General features: G+C 34.3%; 3 protein-coding genes across 3 annotated transcripts in view; 2 read left to right on the plus strand and 1 right to left on the minus strand.

The window, feature by feature from the left end:
* Nucleotides 1-5,260, plus strand: part of Spn28Dc (Serpin 28Dc) — a 61,277-nt gene extending 56,017 nt beyond the window's left edge. The window contains exon 9 of the mRNA XM_085960420.1: nucleotides 3,852-5,260. Coding sequence (XP_085816546.1) covers nucleotides 3,852-4,018 — 167 coding nt within the window. The 3' untranslated portion in view covers nucleotides 4,019-5,260. The remainder of the gene's footprint in view (nucleotides 1-3,851) is intronic.
* Nucleotides 4,171-9,805, minus strand: LOC147078741 (uncharacterized). Its single transcript, XM_085960421.1, has 3 exons — nucleotides 9,500-9,805; nucleotides 7,334-7,492; nucleotides 4,171-5,391 (listed from the first exon to the last, which is right to left on the minus strand). Exons 1-3 carry the CDS (start codon nucleotides 9,716-9,718, stop codon nucleotides 5,263-5,265), a joined length of 507 nt encoding a protein of 168 aa, XP_085816547.1. The 5' UTR covers nucleotides 9,719-9,805; the 3' UTR covers nucleotides 4,171-5,262.
* Nucleotides 9,806-12,907: 3,102 nt separating this feature from the next.
* On the plus strand, nucleotides 12,908-27,742 carry LOC147078742 (uncharacterized). The gene is made up of 9 exons (XM_085957668.1): nucleotides 12,908-13,154; nucleotides 13,312-13,458; nucleotides 14,041-14,196; nucleotides 14,893-15,055; nucleotides 16,118-16,353; nucleotides 19,587-19,704; nucleotides 23,095-23,288; nucleotides 24,811-24,940; nucleotides 26,903-27,742. The coding sequence occupies exons 1-9, from the start codon at nucleotides 12,987-12,989 to the stop codon at nucleotides 27,322-27,324; spliced, it is 1,734 nt and encodes a 577-aa protein (XP_085813794.1). The 5' UTR covers nucleotides 12,908-12,986; the 3' UTR covers nucleotides 27,325-27,742.
* Nucleotides 27,743-27,786: the final 44 nt, after the last annotated feature.

The raw sequence follows: 27,786 nt of genomic DNA on the forward strand, positions 1-27,786 counted from the left end.
ATTTTTATAAAGTAATCAAAAAAAATCGTATAGTGTCAAGGTATTCAAGAATATTATTCAATTCACGAAATCGCAAGAGAATTCGATACAGTATCGAGGACTAACTGATATGAGAATGAAGTAATTTCAAAAAATAAGTTTCAAAGCACTAAATCTTTTATAATAATATTTTTTCATGTGTTTTTTCACCATCCTACCAAAAGTACAGTGAGCAGCCATTGTATGATCGTTCAGTTCATAAAAATTACAAAATTCATTTTGTAATATATATGAATCATAAAACAACTAAAAGAAATATCAGAATTTAAAATGTGTCATAAAAATAATGTTTTATTATTTTTATGACCCTCTTTGGTGTTGTGAGTTATTAGGGTATGTCATAATTATAAACAAAAACCACACTAAAATAAATGTTATTCACACTCAACACACAGTGAATATAGTTCTTTGTCTACACCAGACGAAATATGACAGGAAAAAATTTTGAATGAATCGTAAATTTGGTTCCAAACTTTCGGCCGATGGATCGGCCCAGATGGAGTTTTCGCATAGGTATGGTGGGCCGAAATATCGGCCGAACGGGAGTAAGAGGGTTAAAACTCAGTTACAATAAAAATTGACTTATGCAGTTTTACCCAAATGATACAAATATTTCTTTTTGCAACGAAGAAATAAAAAACTACTGTCAAACAAGAACTTTTTGTCCACGTGTTAAAACTGTGAACTAACAAGCCCCTCCTGTTTAGTTAATCACACTTCGTCGGTAATTTTCTACAACCACGTATCTCAATTTTTGTCAGTTTTGAGTTGTTTGATGTAATGAATACGCACATATTCCACTAACACGTATCTCAAAACATACTTTATAACATAATAGATTTAAGCAATTACAAAAACTCGTATCAGAATAAAAAACTTTTCTAAATATTATAAACTCGTATCTTGAGTTACGTGTTTGTAAGTATACAGAATACTGAACTCTGACAGATGATTATACTGAAGCTCTTTCTCGTAAGTCAAGATACATGTTTACTGCAGTATTATTCACGGTAAAGTTGTAACGCATTCTCGTATCTTCGACAGTATGACTGTATGAAATGTAAAAAGTATGAAAATATGTGTAACCATACTAAATGGATATGTCATAGAAGAAAATTTATTTCTAAATTAAAAACTGAGAGAATAAAGTTGTTATTTGCCTCTCCTGAAAAGTTGTGTTTTTTGGGATACCTACGTGTTTGTAGAAAATTGCCTTGCGTTTTCAAATGAGGAACGCCCCTAAATTTATCATTTAATTTTACGCTTCCATGGTGTACAGATCTATAAATTTACGTAATTTGATGCTTTTTATAATAAAAATATGTCTAAAACGATCAGGAAAAATATTGAAATTATTATTAGTAAACTTTTTGTTTATTGCGAAGAAGAAAAGGAGTCGTACCTAAATAGAGATCTTGTTGTCAGACAGTATACAGAAACGTTTATTATGTTCCAAAACATACACGTTATGAGACCTGTTATTAAAGAGATAACACAATGGTATTTAAAAGTCTATATTATATGACTTCACATCCTCTGGGGGGACATAATGTTATCAATTATGACAAAGAGGATGGGGAGTTGTAGATATTGTGTTACTACAAAACCAACGATTTTATATATTTTTTTTCTGAGAACGTCCATCATACTTAGGATAGTTATTTTCAAACAAAAAATGTCACATAATTTAGACATGGTGTAAAAGATTTTGTGGCTAAGTGTGACGATGGAAGACGAGTGGGTCAAAAATACCAAAAATCGCAAGATGTCAATTATGGTCGATTCCTATTTTAATGTTTTTTTCTGACAATTATTTACAGTGGAAATTCATTATATAAAACAAGTTTGATTTTATTTTGTCAGTATGATATTGAAATTGCAAGATATTTTTTTCGTTATATTCTGATAATTGAAAGAATATCATTGCAATGAAATTCCTCTTCGATATTGGCAATCGGCAATAGATAAAATATAGATCTAATTAATATAATTTTAATCTCAAGGCTTAACACAAGATCATCTTTTTACGACAATACAACTAAAAAATGTATTAAAATTGATATTTGCAAAACAAACATTATAAATGAACTCTTAGTGTACGGTCTGAGTGGACAGTGTTCGGCGGGGGGTGTGAACGGCGTGTGCAACTCAAACCTATAACCGTGTGTGAAAATGTTCGTAGACAATGTCTTTTTTTGCTTTTACGTTTGAGTTGCGCACACTGCTCATGCCCCGCCGAACGCTGTCCACTCAGGCCGTACGCTTAGGTTTTATCGGGTGAAATTTTGAGTGGGAGCAGCAGTTGTAAAGCATAGGCCAAATCATAAAATTGTACAATAAAAGTTGTTGAATAAAACTATCAACAAGTTCATTTATAAATCTTTAATTATTTTTTTAAAAGTAATAAATAGTCATTTTAATGATGTTCATTGACAAATTGATAGATTACTTTATACTTAATTAAAATACAACAAAATATATATTACATAGTAGGTATCACTAATTGAAAAATAATCAGGACCCATCTTGTCCCAATTATGATTCCAAATCATTTTTGGTTGGGGGACACATTAAAATAATTAGTAAAATCTCAAGGAATCTGGCTGAAACATTTTTGCTTTACGTCATGTTCGCAAGTTCGTAAGTTAAATCTTTATTGCATTTTTTTTTTATAAAGTAGTTCAATAATAACCGAATCATGTGAATAATTAACCAAGTTAATTTATTAAACGCTTTACTGATGGATTATTTCATTTTCTCATGAGATTTTGCAAATTAACATACAACACAAATTAGCGAACAAGATTGGGAGAAGAACGTTTTCAACAGATTAGGACATTGTATAAAAGTTTTGATTAAAACTTGTCATTTCTTAAGATTAGAGGATTCTCAAAATCAAGAGTATTATTGTTTTCTTGGGAATTCAGGGTTGTTTTTGATTTCACAAGAAATTGAAAAAATTCACACTTTAATATAACCGAGATATCAAATTGTCTCGAAAAATGTGAATTCACGAAATTTCGGAAAATTAATTTCTTGAGACGAGATTTCTCGATCACGTCTAATTAATCATTGTTAAATTATGTGAATTATATAAGTACTATTTTGTTTTATTTTAATAAGGTAAAATTAAACTTTGATATCTATTGAATTGTGACTGATTGCAAGCTTATCATGTGTATATAATAATAATTGAAATTTCATTTGGCATTATATTTAATTAACACACTGAGAAGTAAATTAATTGTCCCTGCGTAGCTATTCTTAACAATTAGCACTTTAGCACGTTTCAGTTATTTTCATTGGTCCAAATTAACACGGAGCCATTCCATACACAAGACAGTATCAGTGGCTATCAACAGTTATCTACAATAATTGGTAAATTCGTGATACAGCGAAAATTTGAGTTGGTAGACATGTGTGTGAAATATGTCTCTATTCGGTCAAATTCGGGTGCATTCGTGCTGGCGTATTTATGTTTTTTTTTACCCTAATTAGGAATGCTCGAAATTTTGATTGAATTTTATAAGTTATGTCATTGCAGCATGTAGTAAAACAAATATTACGTTACTACTAGTCACTCGATATTTGACAGTTCGCGGCCAAGAGAGGGGCTATTAAAAGATAGCACTTTTTGACAGTTCAAACGGATAACTTATTGAAATAATTAACTGCCTGGATACATAAAGTGATACATGTGATATATTTATCACATTTAGCTTTTTGCGAGTGTTAAGTGATATGTAAGAATAGCCTTGCTGGAGTGGTCTCAAAGGGATAAGAAAGTAATTAATATATTTTTGTTTTAACAGAAACGGGCACCGAAGCAGCGGCTGCCACAGCAGTCTTCATCACAAAAGATGGAAGGCGTCCAGTATTCACAGCCAACGAACCATTTTTCTTTGTCATCCGAGACGAAGAAACCAAATTTATACTGTTCAGTGGCGCAGTGTATCGCCCAGTACCCAACTACTCTTAAGTTCCAATTATCTATTATTTAATGGTTGATATAAGTTTTTTAAAGTATTATAATAATTTAATTTTAACACATGCATAAAATCTAGGTACCCATACAGTGAGCTGTTGATTTATGCTAGTCTCATTGTCAATATTTTGATAAATATAATTTTTCAAACTTAGAGTTAAAAATCTTGAGATATGTACAGTGGAAGTTAGCGGATTAAATGGAAAAAATTTATTCTTCATATAATCGATTAAACGGTTAATATGGGGAAGTAGTGTCGAGATGTGGCTGTATAGTATAACCTCAAATATTAACGTCCTTAACCGGTTCGATGCCTTAAGCGAGTTATCTTGTCTAACTTTAAACTCAAATTACTAGCCACTGTCGATTGATTTGCGTAATCTAAAAAATTTAACACACAGTAACATCTTGAATTATTATGAAATACTATGCCACACAAACATAGTTTGGAGATGTGAGAAATTTAACATTGTTCACATGTTCTTGATCAACATCACTATTATCCAAGGAAAAATCATTATCCTCACTTAAAATGTTCGATATATCGCACAAATATGACTGACCGGTGTCCATTTTGACGGGTGTGGCATATCATGTTATAACCATTTTTAGAGCAAAATTTGAATTTGCAAGAACTACACATAGATCATATTATTGAGACATGTGTTTTTTTTTTTTTAAAAAGGTCTTTAGTAAAATGTGAGTTGTGCCCTGGGAATTGATTTTGTTCAAAATCAACAAATTCATAATTATGTGGCATATCATTGTCTTGCGATAACCCCTTCAAATGTAATATAATAACAAAACAAAGCTTCTTTCAATAGTTTTATTGTTTTTTTTTTTGAAAAAATTAACGAAATATTTGAATAATTAAAAATAAAACCTATAACATAAATAGCATTTGAAATCGAAGATAACTGTCAAAATAACTGTATGCATAAATCTTATACGATATTAATTAAAAATGTATCCTACAATATGTAAATCAATGGCAAATATTGACTACATTTCTGCTTTTGGGAAGACATCAGAGGAATGTGTCATATTATTATGCATACATATTACATAAATCGCAAGCTCACTGTATTATTTTACATGTTATGACTATATTTATAAAAATAATGTTGAATGTAATGAAATACATAATTATATATTATTGTACCTGATTTTTTTACACCAATGGTTAAATAATGAAATCATCTCATTCGATATAAAATAAAGTTTAGTCCAAAAGATTCTCAGCTATTTTCATTGGTGACATTTATTCTATTGGCCAGTTGCTGCTTCCATTCGTCCTCGGTAATGCTTTGAGCCCACTCGGGGAAAGAAGATGCAGGTAAGCTGAAGTTCGCCATGGCTGTCATCACCTGTCAAAAATATAAATACAGTAATGAAAACTGCAGCCCTCACATCCGTGCAAGGCGTGAATATGTTGATAAGTCTAAAAACATAAATTCTCAGGGCAGCTATTTGTACGCTTGGCTTTCTGTAGTAAATCAGATTAGGTAAATGTTTTTGGATATTTTTAAATTTTAGTAAAATGTTTGTAAATTCTCAACAAACTAAGATTTAAAAACATTCTTAATTTATACCTACTTACAAATAGCTGCCCTGAGAATTGATGTTATTAGACTTATCAACATATTCACGCCATACATGGATACAATATCGGTAGAAACAAAAAAGTTCAAGAAATAGTTGTATCGGCAATTAATTATTGTAACTTGATTTCTTTTTATATTACTTGAGACTTTCATTCTTGAATGTTCATATTCAGTTTTTGGGTTGTCATCCTGTGTTCTTTCTTCTTCTTTCAATGATAATCATGAGAATGACTTCTGTAACGAGCCCGAGACATTGAAAACGGAATGAGGAACAACATACAGTGACAACGCAAAAACAAATACACCAAGTATCTTTCTATATGGAAAAATTTTTCAACTTTCTTTTAAATTTTTTCTAAGCTACTAGAGTCTGTATTCTTTAAGCTGGCGTTCACGTCACGTTGCTCGCGGACGGAAAGCATTGTGTCATCGCGTGTTTGACTGTTGCAAGTTTTCAATGGGAGGGAACAAGAGGGAATGCAGTGTTAAGATGCTGAAGCGGGGGAAAACCGCATGCCAGCATAATATAGAATACGGACTCTACCATAGGGGCCAGCGTTGCGAATTTAACATTTTTCTTGTCAGATCTAGCATTTTTCGATAGGCATCTGGTTTGTGGCATTTTTACTAGCATTTTTGATGTCTCCAGCAGCTTTTAAATGTGCTGAAAATATTCTAGATATTCAGTTTAGTTATTTTTATGCGAATATTTCAGGTACCTACTTAATTCAGGTAGGTCGTTATATATTTTAGCATGTAGCGTGAGAAATAAAACAACATATTAAGACTTGAAACAATAGGAGCATTCATGGCCTTATAGTGAAATGGTATCATATAATCTAATGTGTGCTGAGGTATGTGACATCAGTTTGACGATTATCGGAATAACATGAAACGAGACTTGCAACGCCGTTGTCACAATATAGGCATTAGTTGTCAATTTTGAAATATATTTCTGTTAAAATGTGTGATTTTTACATGTATACACATTTTTTAGAATTTTGCACTATTTTTCAATACGTGAAAGGAAAAGTATTGACTTCGTTCTTGGTAGAATAAGTAAATTTACTTGCAATTTTATTTTCACAAAATCTAGCATTTTTTCTCTCCAAATAGTTTGTTTCCGTACCCTGTCTGGTATGTTTTTGCCAATGAAAGTTGGCAACACTGATATGGAATGCGATAGATGTAAGTTCAAACCCCATTTGTTCCAAGATTCGGCAGTGACAAGGATTTTACTAATATGGATTATTGTGAGGCGGCTAATGAAGAATGTTACATTATTAAATCTTGTATAGTCTCAAATAAGATATGGTGAATTTGAAATAATTGGTAATGGTTTTTAATTGGACATTTTTTCAATAGATGTCAGGTAGCAAATGAATAATGGAAGAAATTTGAAAAGATACAAGAGTAAAAGTAAACAATTATTTTTATTCAATGGATCCATTCGTCCTGTAAGTATAGACTAAATTATAATTTTCGCTAAGTAGAGCACATGGGACTCCACAGAGTCGAGATTTTTTTAGGAAGAATAGTTATTAGTCATTCGCCAAATACAATGGGTTTTTGCGCTAGATCAAACAAACAATATAAAAAACAACAAGCTTTTTCTTTGACCAGGTGTGGATCAAACGCGCGACCCACGGCTTCATGGACAATTGCTCTAGTGCAGAATATAATATAAAGTTAATTAAACAGTAACCTCTTGAGCCTTTTCAAAATCCATTTCGATGTTCGGTTGGTCTCTTGGGGCAGTCCAAACTTCTCTTGTTAGTTCACTGTCAACTGATTCTATAGGTGGAACGGTGCTTGGCATTTGCGGAGCTTCATCGGCTATAACCATCGGTTCTGGTTCATCAATCTAGCAGATGAGAAAACAAAACATTAACATAACAACATAAATTTCTTGAATACATAGTTAATTTGAAAACATCTCATGCGTATTATACCCACTAGAAAAAAATACAACATGGAAAAACAATGCCGTATCAAAGAGGACCGGAGTTCGCCTGGTCATGATTCTCGTCATTTTCAATTTTATTCATCATGTTGACACTTGGGACATAAAAGATAAGAAAAAGACGTAAGATTGATGACTTAAACATGGAGTGTTGGAAGTGCATGCTGAGGATTTTATGACTATTCAAATCTCTACTCTCTATCTCAAATGCGATAGAACAAATTGAAAATGTATGAATAATCATTTAGCTACATATAGCTATTGCAATAGATACTGAATAAAACATCAACATCAGTATTTCGGTTTCGTATTGAATACCGGTATTCATTAAAAAAATATTAATTTTTGTTAGGCATTATTTCACGGTTCCATGAATAAACAGAACGGTGACAAAACAGAACACAGATAAACAGAACTATGACATTTCAGGTAAATTATAACGTTTAATATTGAAATTGTCATATCTCTATATATTGTTGTATAGATTTTTAATAACAGGTTTTCAATACACCGTAAAAATATCAAATTATGATTATAATTTCTGCATTCCCAATCGCCGTAAAGCCTCAATTAAGCCGGGACTCAACTTGGTGTTGCCAGTAAGCTAGGTATATCTCGTCTTAATCAATTTAATGCGTTTAAAATGCTAGCTAGGGTGACTAGGTACAACAAAATAGTAATAATGAGTTTAATAATTCTGTGTTGTGCATGATTATCAAAATCAAGCAGATAAATTGAGGTTTTTACGCCGAATGGCCAACATGCAGTGATTATAATATGTATTAAATATTTATATTTATTTCTTTTATAAACGTAAGTTTTACCACTATTTAATTAATAAATAGTTACAATAAAAATTAATGTTTTATTTTTCCACTGGGTGTTCTGTTTTGTCACAGTTCTGTTTATTCATTCTCTGTTTTATCCGGTTACCTTATTTCACATTTTTCAGATGATTCTTTGCAATTCATTTACTTTCTTAATACTTACTGTGAATACTGGTACTTATTTTGGATTTTTAAATTGGGTATTTAGCAAATCGATAAATATCAGGATCCCTGTTTTCAGAATCCGACTGGCAGTCTTCATGACTGGTTTCAAATTGGGGTAACTGTCTATAAAATGTCTAAAATTTATCCATATTGTTTTTTTTATTTATTGACATACTTTTATAAGTACCTACCTAATATAACAATGTAATCGAATTGATTTTAAATTATCAAAGATTGATCCTACAAACTTATCTGAAGAACAGTCAAAAATGGAACTATGAACTACCATATGGACGCCATATTGAAAACGTTATTCGAATGTCAGATTCTGTCCGGTTGCGAGTTGGGTAGTTGTCGACTGTGGCTCCCCCATCAATTCTTCAGATAAGTTTGTAGGTCTGTACATATCCATGCTTAGAGAATCTTTACCTGTTTTATTACCTACTAACATGTAGTAGAATCTCAATTACCTGGACTTCATTATCATAATTAGTTGGAGTTAGTACTTACTTAGTTTTAGTTTCAAAACTTTGAAATAGTATAGAAAAAGGTAATTGTGCTGCAGAGGTGGTCATGAGCTTTTGTAATTTTTTTTTTACGAAAACAGTTTATTCCATGTAGACAATTATAATAAATACCTTTTTCTGTCGGCGCATCGGCTTTTCGATCCAATAATCGTTAATTGAAAATTTGAATTTTTCATACATTTTGATGCACCATTATCACAAACTTAGAATATGAGGTAATATTAGGTTGGGGTAGGTTAGGTTTGGTTTGGTCTATAAAGAAAGTTGTACAATCTCATGGCCACCTCTGCGGTACATTTACCCAAGGTTCTACTGTTGTTATTTCTTCCCTAAATTGTAGTTTCTTCCGGACTTGTAGACTAAAATTGAATACAATATGTATTTCTTACCTCTTCCTCTTCGCTGCTATCGCCTGACATAAGATCTGAATTCCACGCTCGCAAGTCATCATCCACAGGTCCTAATGGTAATGGTTCGTATCCTTCATATTGGTCAATCTCATCCTCACTGTCATCGGCCTGTTCCAAAAAATCAATATTTCCGCAAATCGGCGGAGACAGCTCCTGGATTTCATCAGGGGGGTCTGGGGACCCTTCTAGGACCATCATGAGAAAAAAGATTTAATATATTGCAATAAAAGGGATAATGTATAAAATTTGCCTGCTTGACAGTCAGTTTGACGGATTTTTGACAGTTCAGTTTACAATTTATAGTTGCCACATCAGGAAAATTGTCTAAGGATTCCGATAAATCAAACCATATTTTGAGGCAAGAGAAAATAATTGTGGTTGGAAGAATTCACTACGCATTCGTATTTATATTCTATATTTTAAATTACATTATTAAGAACTGCGACACTATAATAAGTACAAATTAAAAGCATAGTCATACACAGTAAAAGTAGAAAATATATAATTACCTACACAATCAACTGGATGAAAGCATGGCGTCACTCCTCCTTCAACAACTAGCAAGTAAAAGTGACGAAACGAAGGAAGAAATCGCATAACAGGAAACAAATAATCCTAATGATACAATGAATGAAATTCTTACAGTGGCGGAACTAAGATCAGTAACCAAAAATAAAGACACTGCCCCCGGCATGGATGAAGTTTCATATTCCATGATCGCTCAGCTACCAGAGACCGGAAAAAATAAACTAGTGGAGATATTCAACTTAATCATGGAAACCGGCCAAATCCCAAGTCAATGGAAGGAAACGATGATTATCCCAATCTTAAAACCAGGGCGAGACCCTACCCTGGTGTCGTCAGTCAGACCAATTGCATTCATATCATGCATGTGCAAAACGTTCAACCAGATGATTGCACGAAGAATCGAATGGTTTGCAGAGAAAAAACAACTATTTCATCACAATACTACGGGTTTCAGAAGGCAAAAGTCGACTCTTAGAGAACATAGGCAACCTAGTACTAGACATCAATGCAACACAGGTCAAAAACGAAGTAACTCTGACAACATTCCTGGACATCCAGGATGCGTATAATAATGTTCAGGTGAAAAAAGTGTCGAGGGTGTTGAATGAATGTGGAATCGGTGGGAAGATCGTTAAATATCTTAGTCAGTATTTAAAAGAAAGAAAAATCACCATTTGCATTAATAATGAAAGGAAGAATACGGTATGCTCAAGAGGCCTTCCACAAGGAGACCCCCTATCCCCATTACTATTCAACATTCTTACAACTGACATATTAAAGTTAATAACAAAGGTCAACATTGTACAATATGCAGATGATATTTTCGCACTTTTTTGTTTGGGAAAAAGAGTAGATGAATGTCAAAGGTTAATGCAAAGAAGTCTTGATGAAATGAAATTATTATTGGAAACTCGAGGCCTCAAAGTAGCTCCCAACAAAACTAAGGTGGTACTTTTTGCCAGAGGCAAGAGACAAAACCAGCTTAATTTAAAAATCGACGGCACTATAATAGAAAGAGTAGACACTTATAAATTTTTAGGTATGAACCTGGACTATAGACTAACGTGGAAGCATCATATTAGTCATTGCGCGAACAGCCTGACACAACCTCTGAACATACTTAAAGTACTGGCGGGAGGTGGGTGGGGCGTGCACCCCATTCATATGAGAAGGCTATACACGGCACTCATTAGAAGCCGATTAGATTACGGGAGCATGTTTCACCACTCCGCTGCCGAAACTAATTCGGTGAGGCTAGACCGCATCTAGTCCAAAGCATTAAGAATATGTGGAGGATTTATCAGGACAACACCCATTCATGTGCTACAAGCGGAACTCAGCGTACCTCCACTGAATGTCAGAAGATGGGCACTGGCTACCAAGACATGGATGAAGTGGAAATCTATAATAGATAACCCCATATTGGCAAAGATGAAACTCCTATAGGAGCTCGTGGAAAGCAATATATACTATGAGAAACGAAAGCTCCCACTACTCTTAGGAATCCGTAAAGCCACAGAAAGTTGGGAGGTATTAAATACAAAATGCCTAGGTATGTACCTATTCGCTGAGGAGGCCAGTTGGTACCTACGACCTCAGCTCTGTTATCAAACTAGATGTCAAAGGAATAGACAAACCAAAACGGAGCATAGTATCCGATAAAATAAAAGAACTCGTCGAAAAAATGCTGACAGAGAGGTACGCAGGATGGATCCACCTTTATACAGATGGGTCCAAAGATGATAATAGAGCAGGAGCAGCTCTTGTGATACCAGAAGTAGGTATAAACAAGAGCTGGAAGCCAAACCCAGCAATACCAATAATGACGGTGGAGTTCATCGCGATAAACGAAGCAATTAATACACTTTAAGCGATGATTTCTCGGCGCAATCCGCTGTCATTTTAACAGACTCCAAAAGCGCTTTACAACATCTTGCCGCAGCAACTCGCTTACATAACAGTAAAACCATAGCATACCACATCCTTGACCAGATCGACACCAAGAAAAATAGGAGAGGAGATCTATGCCTTCAATGGATCCCATCGCACATGGGCATTGAGGGCAATGAAAGGGCAGATGATCTGGCACAGGAAGCTGACCATTCAGGGGTACCATATCAGTGGATACCAGAAAACCTGGACTGGAATGAGGCTATAAAGAAAATGTGCCAAAGTATGTGGATAGATTTTCACCATAGGGCATCATTAGAAAAGGGGAAATGGAGTAAGTCTATTCTATTATCACCACGAGAGGTGCCCTGGTTTGTAAAGTCCTCTTTGACGAGGAATGAGCTTAAGTTAATAATGAGGCTAAGAACAGGGCACACCATGGGCAAAAGATTTGATGTCCTCATGGGAAGAAGCGAATTGCAGCTCTGCGATGAATGTCATGTTTTAGAGGACATTGTACATATAGCACTACAATGCCCTAAATATGAACTTCACAGAGTACAGCTGCGAATTGCGGATATCTATGAGAATGTCGACGAATTGAAAGGTGTCCTGGCGATGGGTAAAACGGAAGAGCTAGGCAAAATTGTAAAGTTATTTAACAGAATAGGAGTGAGGACCTGATCGACGGATCCCATTCTAGAAGAGAAGAGGCGATATGACAGCGAGTCGCAGTCAAAGCCTCGGTAAAATCACAACAAAAAAAACCTTCATACATAATTATTTAATACAAATATTCTTTCATGGATTTTTTAATTTTACAATTTTACAAGGTCGTCCTTTTAATTATTGTAAAAATAAATAAAATAAGAACGTTGATCAAAGGGCTCTTTTGTCGTGATATCATTGTGCTGTAACAACTTCACAATTAATTATTCTACAATTCATGTTTAAAATAAACAGTTGTCTATGTACACACGTTTGACAGTTTTGGTTTTGTTGAGAAATGCTTTGAGTTGTTTGTTGTTGCTCGTAACATAATTTTAACATGAAGACCAAGCCTGTGACTTCCAATTCCACTACCAGCAATTCCAGCAGCAGCAAGTCTGCCGCTAGAAAATCAAGTCACAGTCGAGATAGAGACAAAAAAAGGTCAGGACCGTCAGGAGAGTCTGGTGCCTCAAGTCAATGTGATACACCTCCTTTGAATGAAAAGGTATATGAAACTGATAATAACAACTGAAAACCTTGTCTTTTCACTTATTGCTAACATAAATAAAGTCATTTGTAGTATTTTTTCTTTATATAAGTAGACTAAGAATATTACAGATTTTTTCGTACTTACTATGTTAACACGTTCGACCTATTTTCAGGAGAGCCTTTCGCATGGAAAGTTTGCTGGAATTAGCCCTGAATCAGTGCAATGTATGGGTGAGCAGGTTCTCGCCGAGCAACTTTCCAGTGATGCTTGTTCGAGCCTCGCTGAAGATGTTAGTTATAAACTACGACAGCTGATACACGTAAGTTTAGCAATGACCCCACATTAACAAGAAGTCTATCAAACTATACCTTAATCCTCAGTCATTTCATTGGTTCCAGTCGATGAGGTTTAATTTTTTCTCTGTGCTAATGGAGACGGTTTTATAAATGAAAATCGTACATTTCCCACCTTCAGTTCGAGCAAACCCGATAGAAATCTCATTGGCTGAAAACCATTCCATAATTATTAGTCGATACTTGATACATGCAGTGTAGGGATATCTAAGATAATTAACTTGTTGACCTCGGTGCATTTAATTACTATTTAAATAACATGCTAATTATGTCGAATGGCCAAATAATGAGGGCACAAACGGGTGTGCCGTCCACGTGGAAAGGATTAAGGATTGGTTCTTCCGCATCAGGTCTATGTTCTGCATCCAAACATAATGCAAATGAAACATATTAATTGAACCGAGTTGCAGGATTTAAACCTAAGACCCAAGGAAGAGGAACAGAGCTATAGGCCCTGGATTTTTACATCTATATATATCTCTACAATATTTCACATAACAGATTACAGTCATTTAGAAACTATATCTTTGTTTAAATTGTATTTTCAGAATATAGCCTTACATAGTAGGCAAACAAAAACCCATAGGGTGGATGTTGATGATGTTAATACTGTTTTACGGTTAATGGATACGGAGCCCATTCTTGGACCCTCCCAACCGCAGTGGGTTGCGGTTGGAGATATTGAGAACCTCTGTGCACCTTCGGTAAGTTATATTTTGTATTATCTCATAAATACAGATTAGAAAATACTAGACTGCGGAAAGTATATCGTGAAGCGTGGCCGTTTCGAGAACTACAATCCTCCCTAACCCATTCCTCTTCGCTCCCCTCGCCCTGTAATCATTTGACGTTCGTTATTTGTGCATGCTGCAAGTTCTATAAATAAAGTCAATGGTAAAGTCGATGCAATGGTAGGTAGGTATTCTTTGACAATTCAGTGTTACCATATAACTAAAAATATCCTGACAGATTGGAAAAATATTGTTATCTGGTATTGTATTCGATATTCACATTCTGAACCAAAGTCTACAGTAAAGACACTACAGTAAAGAAATTCAAATATTTTCATGTTGCTTATACAATCAAAAGACTTGTTTCATATTATCATACACTCATTCAAAAAAATTGCACAAATATGCTTACAAATTTGTAGTATAAATTTGTTTTCATATTTGATGATTTGATACTTTTTGTTCTTCAATGACTGAATTACGAAATATTGATTTATGTTACTTAAAATATAATGTAGTTTCAGACATATAGATGATATAAGAAAATACTTAAAATTTCATGGGTTTGCACTTTTATTATTGTTTCTTATGCATTTAATGAAATTGTATAATTATTTTATCTGTTAAATCAAAACATAGACTGTTTATAAATTTGATTTTGTTTTACAGGATCCAATTATAGATGTGATAACAATAGCTACACAACAACAGTCGTTTTTAGCTGTTGAACCTCCCACCCTGTCAATTGCTTGGATAACGGATAATAAAAATATTTCTGGAAATAACTTGTTGAGTTCCACATTACAGAACTACTATACTAAGATATCCAGAGGTATGTGTGTCAAAATATAATGTCTATTAGCCTGTGCATAAGATCTATGTATTTTGGACGAGGAATAAAAGCAAAAATTATATACAAACAAAAGAAGTGTGTACTGTCGAACAAGGACTTCACAACTGTCAATTAACAATCCCCTCCAGTGCAGCTAATCACATTTCCGTTTTCAAATGAGGAACACCTCCAAAATTATCATTTCAATTTACGCTCCTGCGGTGTACGGATTTGTCAATTTACGTAATTTGAAGCTTTTTATAATAAAAATATGTCTAAAACGATCAGCACAACTATTCTATACACAAAACTGCTTTCGGCCGCTACGGCAGCTATCTAGGGTAGGTTTGTATCAAAGTATTAGCACTTATTGTAACAATTACAACTAACTTATTTTTTGACTGAATATTTCTTTTATTCAACGAATAATTCACAAGAATGTACCATTCTAATTATTGAACATACATAATTTTGAAAAACGCTTCTGAGAAAATATATTATAACCAATAGGAAAAATCTTTTTGAAAATTTTGGAAGACCGCTGATGAGCAGGTATTATAAAAGGCCAATAGTTAAAATATGTCGTAATTAGTATGTCACCGAGTAGCATAGTGGACAATGCGTGCACGGGGCGTAAACCCAAGAGATGCAGGTTCGATCCTGCCGGGTGTCTTACTTTTTTCAAAAAGATTTTTTCTATTGGTTATAATATATTTTCTCGGAAGTGTTTTTCAAAATTATTTATGTTAACTAACTTATTGTTACAATTATTATTAGTAAACTTGTGGTTTATTGCGGAGAAGAAAAAGAGTAGTATCTAAAAGAAGAGCCGATACATTATTTAAACACGCCTCTAGCACGTATTGCCGCCATGACAGGTACGTCACTAGAAGTCTTCTACATGCGATTACAGCGACTTCCTGTTATCACAGGTTTCTTGTTGTCGGACAATACACATCAAAGGTTTAAAAACAGATTGAAAATATTCACTTTATTCAATAAAGGAATTTTAAATAGGGTATTTGGGTAGTATTATTATAACATAAATTATTTTTTTTTCAGCTATTTTAAGCCATAACAAGCAGTTGGCGAGGGTGGCACTCCGCGACCTAAGTACAAACACACATATCGGTTCGATTGTACCGAATCTGATGAATCTGTCGATATATTTATTAAGCGAAGAATGCATGCCTGTGATGATGCCATCCGCTCATGAAGTGTTGTACAATCAAGCACTCAACATATTAGACTCCTTGCTCATCAATCCGTGTTGTTCCGATACGGATGTTTCCTTGCAGGTTGGAAATTAATGATATAATACCCAAAATGCCTATTATTTGAATAGCTGTTTTGTAAATATGCTAACAGTATAAGTTATTAAATGATGTCTTCATTTATCAGTAGGTGAGTTCAAAACTCCAAAAAAAAAAATTGTTTTACTGGCATCGTTAGATTACTCTCATATGCGCCCGCTAGATGGCAGCGACTTGCCTGTGCGGTATAGTTTGTGCAAAAAAACGGAACACTTTTACAGCGTTTTCGGTTTGCGCGAGCCACAGTTTTCCCGTCCATGCACACGGGCTTCCCGATGAGTGTCTTGCCGGCGCTTTAAGAGTGCTTGTTAGTACATATGTGATTTTTAGAACTGGCCACATTCAACATCATATTGTTTAAAAAATCAACTAAATGTGGGACTAATTTTCAATGGTGGACCAGGTGTATTTTCAAATAGCGTCAAATCCATTTCAACCAATCATGTCATCGCAAAAGCAGACGCCATACATTACGAAGGTGATCAGAGAGTCGACATATTATTTGTTTTCTCATATTCTCACTTTGTCTAAAAGTGGATTTGACCATATTTGAAAACTACCAGATGATATGTGTATCCAGTGGCGGCCCTACAAATTTTTAGGAAATGGGGTTTAGCCATTAATTATTAAATATACCTGTGTACATACTTAATCATATTATACATTATCTACTAAGCTACTTAGTGCCGAGCCACACCGGGCGACTCTGGTCAGCAGACCAGTCGCCGAGACCAGACCGATGCATGCAGTTATATGGAGCATGCCACACCTGGTCGCCCAGTAATCGCGCAAGCAATAAAGTCGCACGATCAGTAAAATCTCGTTCGTGCGCTCGGTCTGGTCTCCCGGTCTCTCTGGTCTCTCAGGTCGGGCGATCAGTAGCGATGTATGAAAACATATAGCTATGTATTGAGCGCTGCCACACTAGGCGACTAGTCGCCGGCAGCCATGCCGCATTTTTTGCATAATTGCGTATACATTCATTATTATTATTATTATTGGCTGCCTCTCTGGTCGCCGGCAAGTCGCCCGAAGAGACCAGTCGCGCGACTGGTCTCGAGACCAGAGTCGCCCGGTGTGGCTCGGCTCTTACATTAATATGATTTTTATTAATGGGTATTGAGGGTAATTTTATATATTAAATACCCTTTTCAGAATAAATATCAGTATTTTGAAATGTAAAATTAATTCGACAATGTAATTTACTTACCTCGGGGCTGTTTTAATCCATCCCCAGTATATGTATACTAATGTTAATCGTCGTTGAAACTAGAAAATTGTGTAACTCCGTTTTAATCGAAAATTGACTTTGAATGCCATCTAGTGGCCGTTGATAATATCTATCCGTCTTGCAAATTTTGTAATTCCAGAAAAATTGTATCATTGTTAAATCATGGATGATTTCACTCCAAAACCATACATTTGTATAGGAAACCATAATGTTTTTTGTCTCTCCTGTAAAGTAGTGTTTTTGGAGTTACACAATTTTCTAGTTTCAACGACGTAATGCATTTGAATTCTTTGTTGAATGAGATTTGTACTGCGGCAACGGAATGGGACTAAGTGATCATAGTAATTGATACGCTTACTAAATATCTTAATGTTTCACGGCGAAATGGTGCGTATTTAATAATATATTTTATTTGATTTGTTTGTTTTTATAAAAATAATAAATATTAAATTTAATCATGTAATGAATATTATGTGGAATAATAAAAATATCATAGTGTAGTTTTGACATTATAGATATGTGGGGATGGTCCCTACGAACCCCTAAGGTAGAGCCGCCCATGTGTGTGTTAATAAATACATATTATATGGGTTTATTTACCATACTTAATAACATCCGGAACTGGAATAGGTATATTCTCATTGGACAGAACCAGGTCAATATATCCAATTGGTCAGACCATGGCCTACCCCTGACTTTTCAGTCTGTGATAATGAATATGGCACATACTATCTTCTTAGAAAAGTTTTTAACTCCGATGTGACAAAATTTGTCCAGGAGAAACACAAAACTGCTATATTATGAGCATAATAACGAGGGTAGATTTTAATTTTTTTTTGTAAGTCCTGAATAATTTGATTCATCTAAAATGACAAAATGAGATAATGTGATATTTTCACTCCTCCTTTATAAAAAGTTTGTGTTTACTAGCAACAAAAACAAATCGTCACTTTGATCACATTCATAATGTATGTCATTTAATAAAATGATGTCTGCCTTTGTGATGATATGATTGGTTGAAATGGATTTGACCCTGTTTGAAAATAAACTGACTGGATTTATCGCCTATTGAAATAAAATTTAGTCCCATATTTTGTAGGTTTTTTTAAGCGATTTGATGTTGACTTTGGAGACTTCTGAAAATCACACAATGCCAAGCACTCCTGTCTTGAGAGAGTGATCTAGCATTGCCAATAAAAATTACTTCCAGATTATATTGTGTCCCAAGCAGTTTGTCAGTAGGTACTAGTAGCGAAGGGTAGATTACAGGTAGACTTACTGCCATAAATAGTGCACATTAAACTTTGTTAGTCATACGCATTTGTTTTTATTGAACTAAGACTACAATTTACAGATGGTATTGGTTTATTTTTAAAAATCAATTAAACCCTGCCTAAACCAAACCATAATAGTTTTGGTATATTTTGTGCGATATGACAAAATTGTACACACTTTTTCATTCATACCTATTTGTTTTCGTTGAATTAAGAATACATAATAAACATATTGTTGGTTCGTTTTTTTAAATTTATTAAGCCCTGCCTAACCAAACTATAATAGATAAAAAATATTATTCTATCTATAAAATATTTAATGCATGATTTAATTCTATAATTTTAGATATTTATTAGATAGACGAGTGTTTTTGACTATTATCTATTATGGCTTGGTTTTCGCACGGTTTAATTGTATTTTAAAAACTAACCAACACCATCTGTAAATTGTTGTCTTATTTCAATGAAAACAAATACGTATGACTGACAAAGTTTAGTGTGCACTATTTATGGCGGATGATTTTCACAGCCTATCTCCACCCTTCGCCACTGGTAGTACATGTAGTTTCAAATCTAATTAATCATTGATATGTAAAGTTTTCCGATGCATAGTAGGTATATATTTTCGTATCTTCTGCAGTGGTATTAAAAGTAATGCTGTATGTATAATTATGTATTTGTATGTATGCAATAATTTATGTTGATTTTTTTAGCTACATAGGCTGTTTCCTGTTCTGGTGTCGAATGTACTTACCGAAAGCAATTTATCGGAGAAAATGTGCCGAATCATGATGTCTATTGTTACAGTTTGGCCACAATTAGCTCACATAGGTTAGTTTATTACAACACAATAATGTAATATGATATTTAAGTCTTTAACCTTTTTACTGCCGGTAGGTGTATGTATGGCGGTACCTTGCACGCCGCGAATTTTATTGCAAATATAAAAAATTAAAATCAATTTACATTTCAAGTGGTAAAAACGAATTCGGTTTCAATTCTGAGTATGTGACAATATTCCCAATATACGTCGTTGTGTGTTCAACATATTTGTTTGTTTAAAATAATTGATTTACATTAAACGTTTACGTAGAATTCCATTTAAAGCGGGACGTCCAACGATGTCATTTTTGTATGAGCGGCGTTCCATTCTCGGAAAAGTTCGCGTCTTAAGACGTCATTGGCAGCCATCTGGTTAATGCACAGAATGGTGTTATATGATATTTATAGTCAGAAATTAACTTGCTGAAATGACGTATCCTCGTTTCCATTGCAAAATTGTATATCTGCAAAATCTCAAGTTTTCAGGGGAGCATAAAAACAGTTTACAAAATGTATGGCACTTGAATCAATTCAAAAAAGGTTTTTATAATTTCAACGAAAATGCAATTTTTGTAAATTGTGTTATTTTGCAGGTGTGTAAAGGGGATTTTTGTGGTTTTAATTATACAAGAATGTCAAAAACGCATATTTTGCAGATATACAATTTTGCAATGGAAACAATGATATTCGATATTTTATACAAGAATGTCAAAAACGCATATTTTGCAGATATACAATTTTGCAATGGAAACAATGATATTCGATATTTGTAAAATTCATAGATATGGACGTTTCAAAAATTTATGTCGTATTAAACACGTGTATCTACACAAAAAATACCGTAAATAACAATGTTATTTTAATAAAGAAATAACAAAACATCATTTAGTGTTTCCCAACCATTTTATACCTGCGGACCGGTTAAAATACTAGAAATATTTCGTGGATCGCCAACACATAAATAACAACTATTAATTAAATAGTATTTTGTTTATTACAAGGGTGGTCTGTAAAATAAGGTCTCCAATTTTTTTTTCACAAAGAAAAACACGTTTATTTGCAATGAATTAAACATTGTTGGAAAGCCTGGACTCCACTATTTTTCTACATAATCCCTGTTACGATCGATGCATTTTTACATGCGGTGTAGCATTTTTTGTATACCCGTGTCATAGAACTCTCCCGCCGCGGCATGCAAGTAGTGTACAACCTCTTCAACTCCTCGTCGGTCCTGAAATTTGTCCCACCCAGGTGTGACTTCAACGCAGGACAGAGATGATTATCACTTGGTACTAGGTCCGGGCTGTAAGGGGAGTGTGTGACATTATCTCTTCTGCGTAGCAATCAAGGAATTCGCGGGCGGCTTCCACTCGTTGCCGTTGGTGATCTTCGGTAAGCATTTTGTGGACCCACCTTGCACACACCCTGTGATAATGCGGATGTTCGGTCAAAATCTTGTCAATAGTAGTCTCATAGTCAATAGTGACATCAGGGATCAATTTGCGCAGCTCCCGAATCGTCACCCGTCGATCTTCAAGGATTACCCTCTCCACTATTGCAATTGTTTCGTCCGAAACCGATGGCCGTCCGGCACGCTGTTCATCATGGACGTCTGTATGTCCATTTTTAAACGCTCTGCACCATTTTCGTACGTTTTTGATGTCCATACACTTCACATAACTGTCGATAAATTTCTATAGGCGTAGTGTCCTTAGCACACAAAAAAAGAATAACAGAACTAAACTCACACCTGGCAGAGTGGAAGCTCCACCGCGAACGGCTACCAAATCAAGACTAAGCGTCGTAGACAGCTCAGAGTGGTGGGGATTTATAGGCGGGGAACCAAGCTACACGCCAGTGTTGCCGGATCTTGCGTTAAAGCGTTCCTCGCGACTCCAGCGCCTTGGAGACTTTATTTTACAGACACCCCTCGTACTTTAAATCATATATTATAACAGTTATAATACTCTTATTGCGAATACAAAAAAATATCGGAATCCGACCAGTAAATCGATTATTAATAAAAGATCTTCTCGAATTTTGAGAAATCAATTTCTAATTTACTAAAAAATATGTGAAATCTGCTACTAGATATTTTCTAGAATAGTAGATAACTATGGCTTCAGTGTTGTTTCGGAGAGATGAAACGCTGCATTGACATCCATTCCGTTGCTCTGTATCGTTTTTATTACTGACATAGCCGAAAAAATCTTCTCATATGAACATGTGGTTGAAAATGTTGATAATAATTTATGGACCAGCAGAAAATATCTGCGGACCGGCAGTTGGGAAACACTGAGAGATCTCTTTACTGACTTACAGTTAAGCATTTATAAAATTGTCAGTCAAATAAAACCGGTTTTTTAATATGTGTAATTAGGTCACATCGCCACCAAATGCAATGATAGGTATAGTAAAATCAATGAAATTTTAACATACATACACTGTGGGTACGACAGTGGCGAAGGGTGGAGGTAGGCTGTTAAAATTCAACATAAATAGTGCACACTAAACTTTCGTCAGTCAAACTTATTTGTTTTCATTGAACTAAGACTACAATGTATAGTGTTTGTAAGTTTTTAAAATTCAATTAAACCCTGCCCAATCCAAACCATAGTAGATAATAGTCAAAAAGTATTCATTTATCCATAAAATATTTTTTATTGATTATGGTTGGTGTAGGAAGGGCTTAATGAATTTTAAGAAACTAACTGACACTATCTGTAATACCGACTGATTAATCTGCAAACCAGCCAACTGCACTTTTGACCAAAAATGACATTTTGATGGCATTTTGTTATAAAGCATGTTTTCTATGCTCACACAAAATTTAAAACTCCTAGACCTATAAATAAATGAGTTATCGTACTTCAAACAAAACAGCCAACTGCAGGTGCCAAATTTCCAATATCATAAATGGAACAACTCTGCTCTTTATATAAATTTTCTTTATATATTAAAGGGAAGCTGAAATAGTGTATTAATTCATAGTGCAGGTTATTTATATAAAAAAATTCCAAGTGTATTTTTGGAATTGTTAAATTCTGCTTGATAGTCAAACAATTATTCAGTTTTTTCTCCTTCCTGAACAATTTGCCCAAATGAAGCTACATAGCTGGTTTGCAGATAAAGCAGTCAATATGTATTCTTAATTCACTGAAAACAAATAAGTATGACTGACGAAGTTAAGTCTGCACTATTTATGTCGAATTTTAACAGTCTACCTCCACCCCTTGCCACTGCTACACTCTGATGCATGATGGTTGGCAGGATATATCAATTAAAATTATATTGTAAATTCTATCTGTCCTGTAGCCAAAATGTATCAGCTGAAACATAGTTTTGAGATAATACTTTCTAATATATATATAATTGTGATAATAATGAATCTGTTTTTAGGAAGAGGAATTGTTCTTGAATACTTATCACAAGGAGTTGAAGAGAGGTTGTCAGCTCCGTTAGTTGCCTGTCTTGCTTCCCTCGGAAGAAAAGCTCTTGTTGATGGTCTCTTGTCACATTTCGACTTGATATTGTCTATTATACGAGGGGAGAATATAATGATGCCTTGCCCTGGACTCTATGAAGCTATACTTGTAAGTTTTTTTAGGCATTCAAAACTTATACTACTTCTCCAAAATTTTTAAATGCGCACGGGGTTTCTGACATTTAAAAACTCAACGACAGATAAAACAAGATGGCATCGAAGCGGCTAAAATTGAAATTTTCTCATAGTTATTGCCCGATTCGATTGATTTTCAGTTTAGACGTATATTTTATGATGATGGGAACTAATATGATGTCAAACTTGATTTTTTGCAAATATCCCTGTGATTTGATTGCTTTTCAGTTTAGACATGTATTTTATGGTGCTGAAAAATAATGTTTTGAGTTTTAACCAAGCTGACAGATACCCCAATTTTATTATTAGCTATAGATTATTTTTGCATGTCCTTACATGGTCTTTTCACCTACTTTAAAATAAATTACCACTAAGAGTCTCCGCGCACACAGCCACCGAACGCGGCCACTAGCGGTCGGGTCGAGCCACTAGTGGTGTCCACCGGTGGCGGCCACAAATGCCTGGGTCAAGCCACCGGTGACGGCCACTATCTGAGTTCATACTGAAACTGAAATTGACAAAGGCGGACGTGTATGGAAATGGATTCTCTGTTGATAATTTTACAAATACAAAGAGAACGACGCCAAAAATGAAGACGTTCAGTTTATCGATGATATTGGGTTCATCCAATCCTAACTTCTAGAGTTTGCACTGATTTTTGAAAAGCTTAAATTGCACCCAGACAATTTTCCATTATGTCGAGTAGACAATACATATACACTCACAACACACGCATTCGCCTTTCAATTTTCGGAGGTAGACAGAATCGCTGGCGTTTCTGCCTAGTGTGCGCAGGTGCTCTACCATTAACGTCAGCCACTAGCAGCGGCGTCTGACACAGCTAGTGGACCGAACGCGTCCATTCAAGCGCCTAGTGTGCGGAGGAGCGTTGATTGAAACCCATTGATAAATTAGACCGCAGTTGTGGCCGCGTTCGGTGGCTGTGTGTGCGAAGGCTCTTGTAGTAAGACATTGATTTTACGGATTTCTATATGATCACCAGTTTCTGACTGAAGCGTCGGTTTATAATGTCGTGGGTCCCAGGTTCGAATCGTGGGTCTGGCAAATACATATTGTTTTTCAATTTGTATTTGGAATCAGAATCAGAGAGTCGGAGCGCAAAGTTATGATGTGGCAACTCTACCATCAATGTAGGTTAAAAAGGAGTCTGCTCCAAATTCAACACTCATTGCAAAAATTACATGTGAATTACCACTTTGAGTCTGTGACCCACAGATACATAGGTGGAAATTGCCACTACTACACTGGGCTCACATTATATATTCAGAATAGAAATTTTCATCCAGTGATGGATTTATGTAAATTTAATATAACTTGTTATCTTTATTTATTGTAATATGCTGATTTTATTCATTAAAATACTCATTTTAGAAAATAATCTTATATCATGATTTATTTATTTTTATAATTTGTATATCTGTTATAGAAAAAAACCACTTTAAATTAAAATTGAACACATGTGTTTTCTTTTTCAGAATGCATCGCATGTATTTCTCAGGCCTAGTTCGATAAAATATCATACGGAAATGTCACACATTGATGAATTTTTATATGAAATATTAGGAGATGCATTAATACCAAGAAGAATTCACTGTCTCTGCCCAGGTATTTATTTCTACTTGCTCTTATTTAACAATGAATATGCTGAATTGTGAATATTGATTATTTTTGAAGTTATAGTTCTTTTGGCGCGTTTGGGAAATCAGATCAGAGTGTATTTTTGGCATGTGACATGTAACACATAATTTATTTTTTCATTCGAAAAAAAACGCACTCGATTGGATTCGAACCACCGATTGTTCGGTTATCAGCCGAATGCACTACCTTTACACCACAGTATGATACTGCAATCGTGACGATTATACAGATAATTAAGAGCTAGTCAAAGAATCTAGTTTATCACAAGTTTTGTTTTTGTTTTGTTACGCCAAAGAAGTATAATTTATAACGCGCGTACATAAGTACACACTTTTTTTTTTAAACTAGCTCTTTCGCAAAACTTATTTTATCTGAGTTCTAGTCATTTGGCATACTAATGCATATTTTGTTGTACAGAAATGTCTAACGAAGGTTAACCTTTTCTATGCCTCACGATATTACTATGGCAGTATCCGATAGGCCGCAGATTTTTAACGACACATGTTGAATGTAGAGCGAAGCTCTTACTGCAATCGCTGTAATACCGATAATTTGTTGCTTAGTATTTCATAATTATTGAGACATGTCACTTCGCTTAATTTTTTCGATTATGCAAATCAATCGACAATGGCTAGTTTTTTGAGTTTAAAGTCAGATGAGATAACTCTCGGACCTGTCGATCACGGCCTCATAAAGCAAGATAACTCGGTGAAGGCATAGAACCGGTTAACTATCATTTTCATTGAAATGAATTACGAATTATTTATACGTTTTCTTATAAAACATGATTAAATAACTTTGTATTTAAAGTGATTTAATCATAATTGAAATCGAGTAGAAGTTTAATGAGAATAAAGTATTATTATATAGAAAAAAAATACAAGCACTTACTACATAGTTCGTAGCATTTTAATCGGTAGGTAGCACACCCCAAAGTCACACAGGTGTAGAACGATACATAGCATTCAGACAGTAAAGAGTGTTGGTCGAGAGAACATTTCGACACCTCCTATGTAAAAGGTGGAGCTGCGTTTTTGACTATTTTGACTTCATTGCCTTTTTTAAATAATTTTAAAGATATTAAAACGATATAAAAAAAAAACAAAAAATTAGTAAATATTGTACAGGCATAACTAAAAAAATATGATTCCAGCATTTAAATTAACGTTATGGTGTCATTAAAATTGATTGAAATCGTACTACTGAAAAGTCACCATTTTGCAGTTCCGACCTTATATGTAGGGGGTGTCAATTTGTTTGTTGTAGAATCATTTTTTAAAAAGCAACGATGCTTCATAAAAATTATTGGTATAATATAACAGTATGCTGTGACTATAAATGAAGATACGATACAGGTTATCGATCATTAATTGGATGATAGATAGTCGTCAAATGGCTTCCCAATACATATGTAATTGAATCATAATTTTTCACATATTATTATCCAAGATCACAGATATACCTAAGTACAAGATATTTTGATGAACAATCGCGATTACGTCATTTGTATTGAAAATCCAAAACAAAGATGTTTGGCTATGAATAAGCTGACATGTTAAAATATTAATTTTGCTATGGCTAACGAATCAACGACATTAAAAACATTCCTAAGTATTTTATGTAATACAGGCGGCCCTCAAGTTTCGTATGTAATTGGTTCCTGAAAATGTGTACGAATGTTGAATGTACGAAAGTAGAGCAATGTAAAAAACATCTAAAATATTTATTTATCAATGGGTATAATAAAGCAATCAGGTGTTTTATTTGTAAACTCGTCAAGAGATAGTTGAATACCTCCCATTTTTTACCTTGATAAAAAGTTTGCATTATGTATGAATAGCGAATTGTACGAAAGTTGAGGGGCGCCTGTACTGAAATTTCTTAACGTATTTCCTTCTTATTATAGTCGAATTCTTTATTTTTTTTCAGAAAAAATAGAAGAGCCTCCACCGGAACCACAAGAGTTTTTTGATCCTTCTAACTACTTTCAACGAAAAGCATTCAAAAGAAAACCTAAAATAAAAATTCTCAAACAGTTCCCGATCAAGAGAGAAGACAATGGACATTTTCCCGATAGTCAGTTTCTCGTATCAAATAACTCAATAGCGAGATATAGCCAATTCTCACAGTGTATACAGTTCAATTTCGCTGGGTCCAGGCCGCTACAGATACGGAGACGAAGAGTGTTGGATATGGAGTCGCCATTCATGAACAGCTTTCCCAATGGGAATAGGTACGCGGCAGACAAAAAGGTTACGGTCGTAGTGGCTAAAGGATTATTGACAAGATTTAAGTATATAATGCCCGGCGAGAGGAGGGTCCATACGAACTTTAGTTTATACACATTATAAAGACAATTTTGTGAATTCAGATAAATGAAACATCGTCAGTTGATCTTATAAATCTCATATTCATACGTCTCAATAATTTCAAAATTTAATCCACAATACTTAATCGTGTCCATGCAATGGAAAACTTTGCAATTTTCATGTCCCAGTTGTTTTTTTTTTGTTCATATTTTAAATTTTGAATTAGACAGGTTTTACTGTCAAATGAAAAAAAAGTTGTTTCGTCTTTACGAGATCTACAAGATGGACCGACGATGTCTAATAATTTAAGGATCTGAAAAGTGAAGTGTTCCATTTCGGTAATGCATATTATGGAGAGCAATATTATTATACAATATTGGAATATAATGAAGAAAATAATTGTGTACAAAGAACAAATAAATTATAGATAGAAAATAATTAAATTGCTTCTAACTTATCGTGGTTGTTTTATTGTATGTTTATATGAATTAATTGCTCATTTAG

This window comes from Rhyacophila brunnea, unplaced genomic scaffold (assembly GCF_057557595.1).
Source record: "Rhyacophila brunnea isolate RB1 unplaced genomic scaffold, BYU_Rbru_1.0 scaffold_11, whole genome shotgun sequence".
In the NCBI taxonomy this organism is placed as follows: domain Eukaryota; kingdom Metazoa; phylum Arthropoda; class Insecta; order Trichoptera; family Rhyacophilidae; genus Rhyacophila; species Rhyacophila brunnea.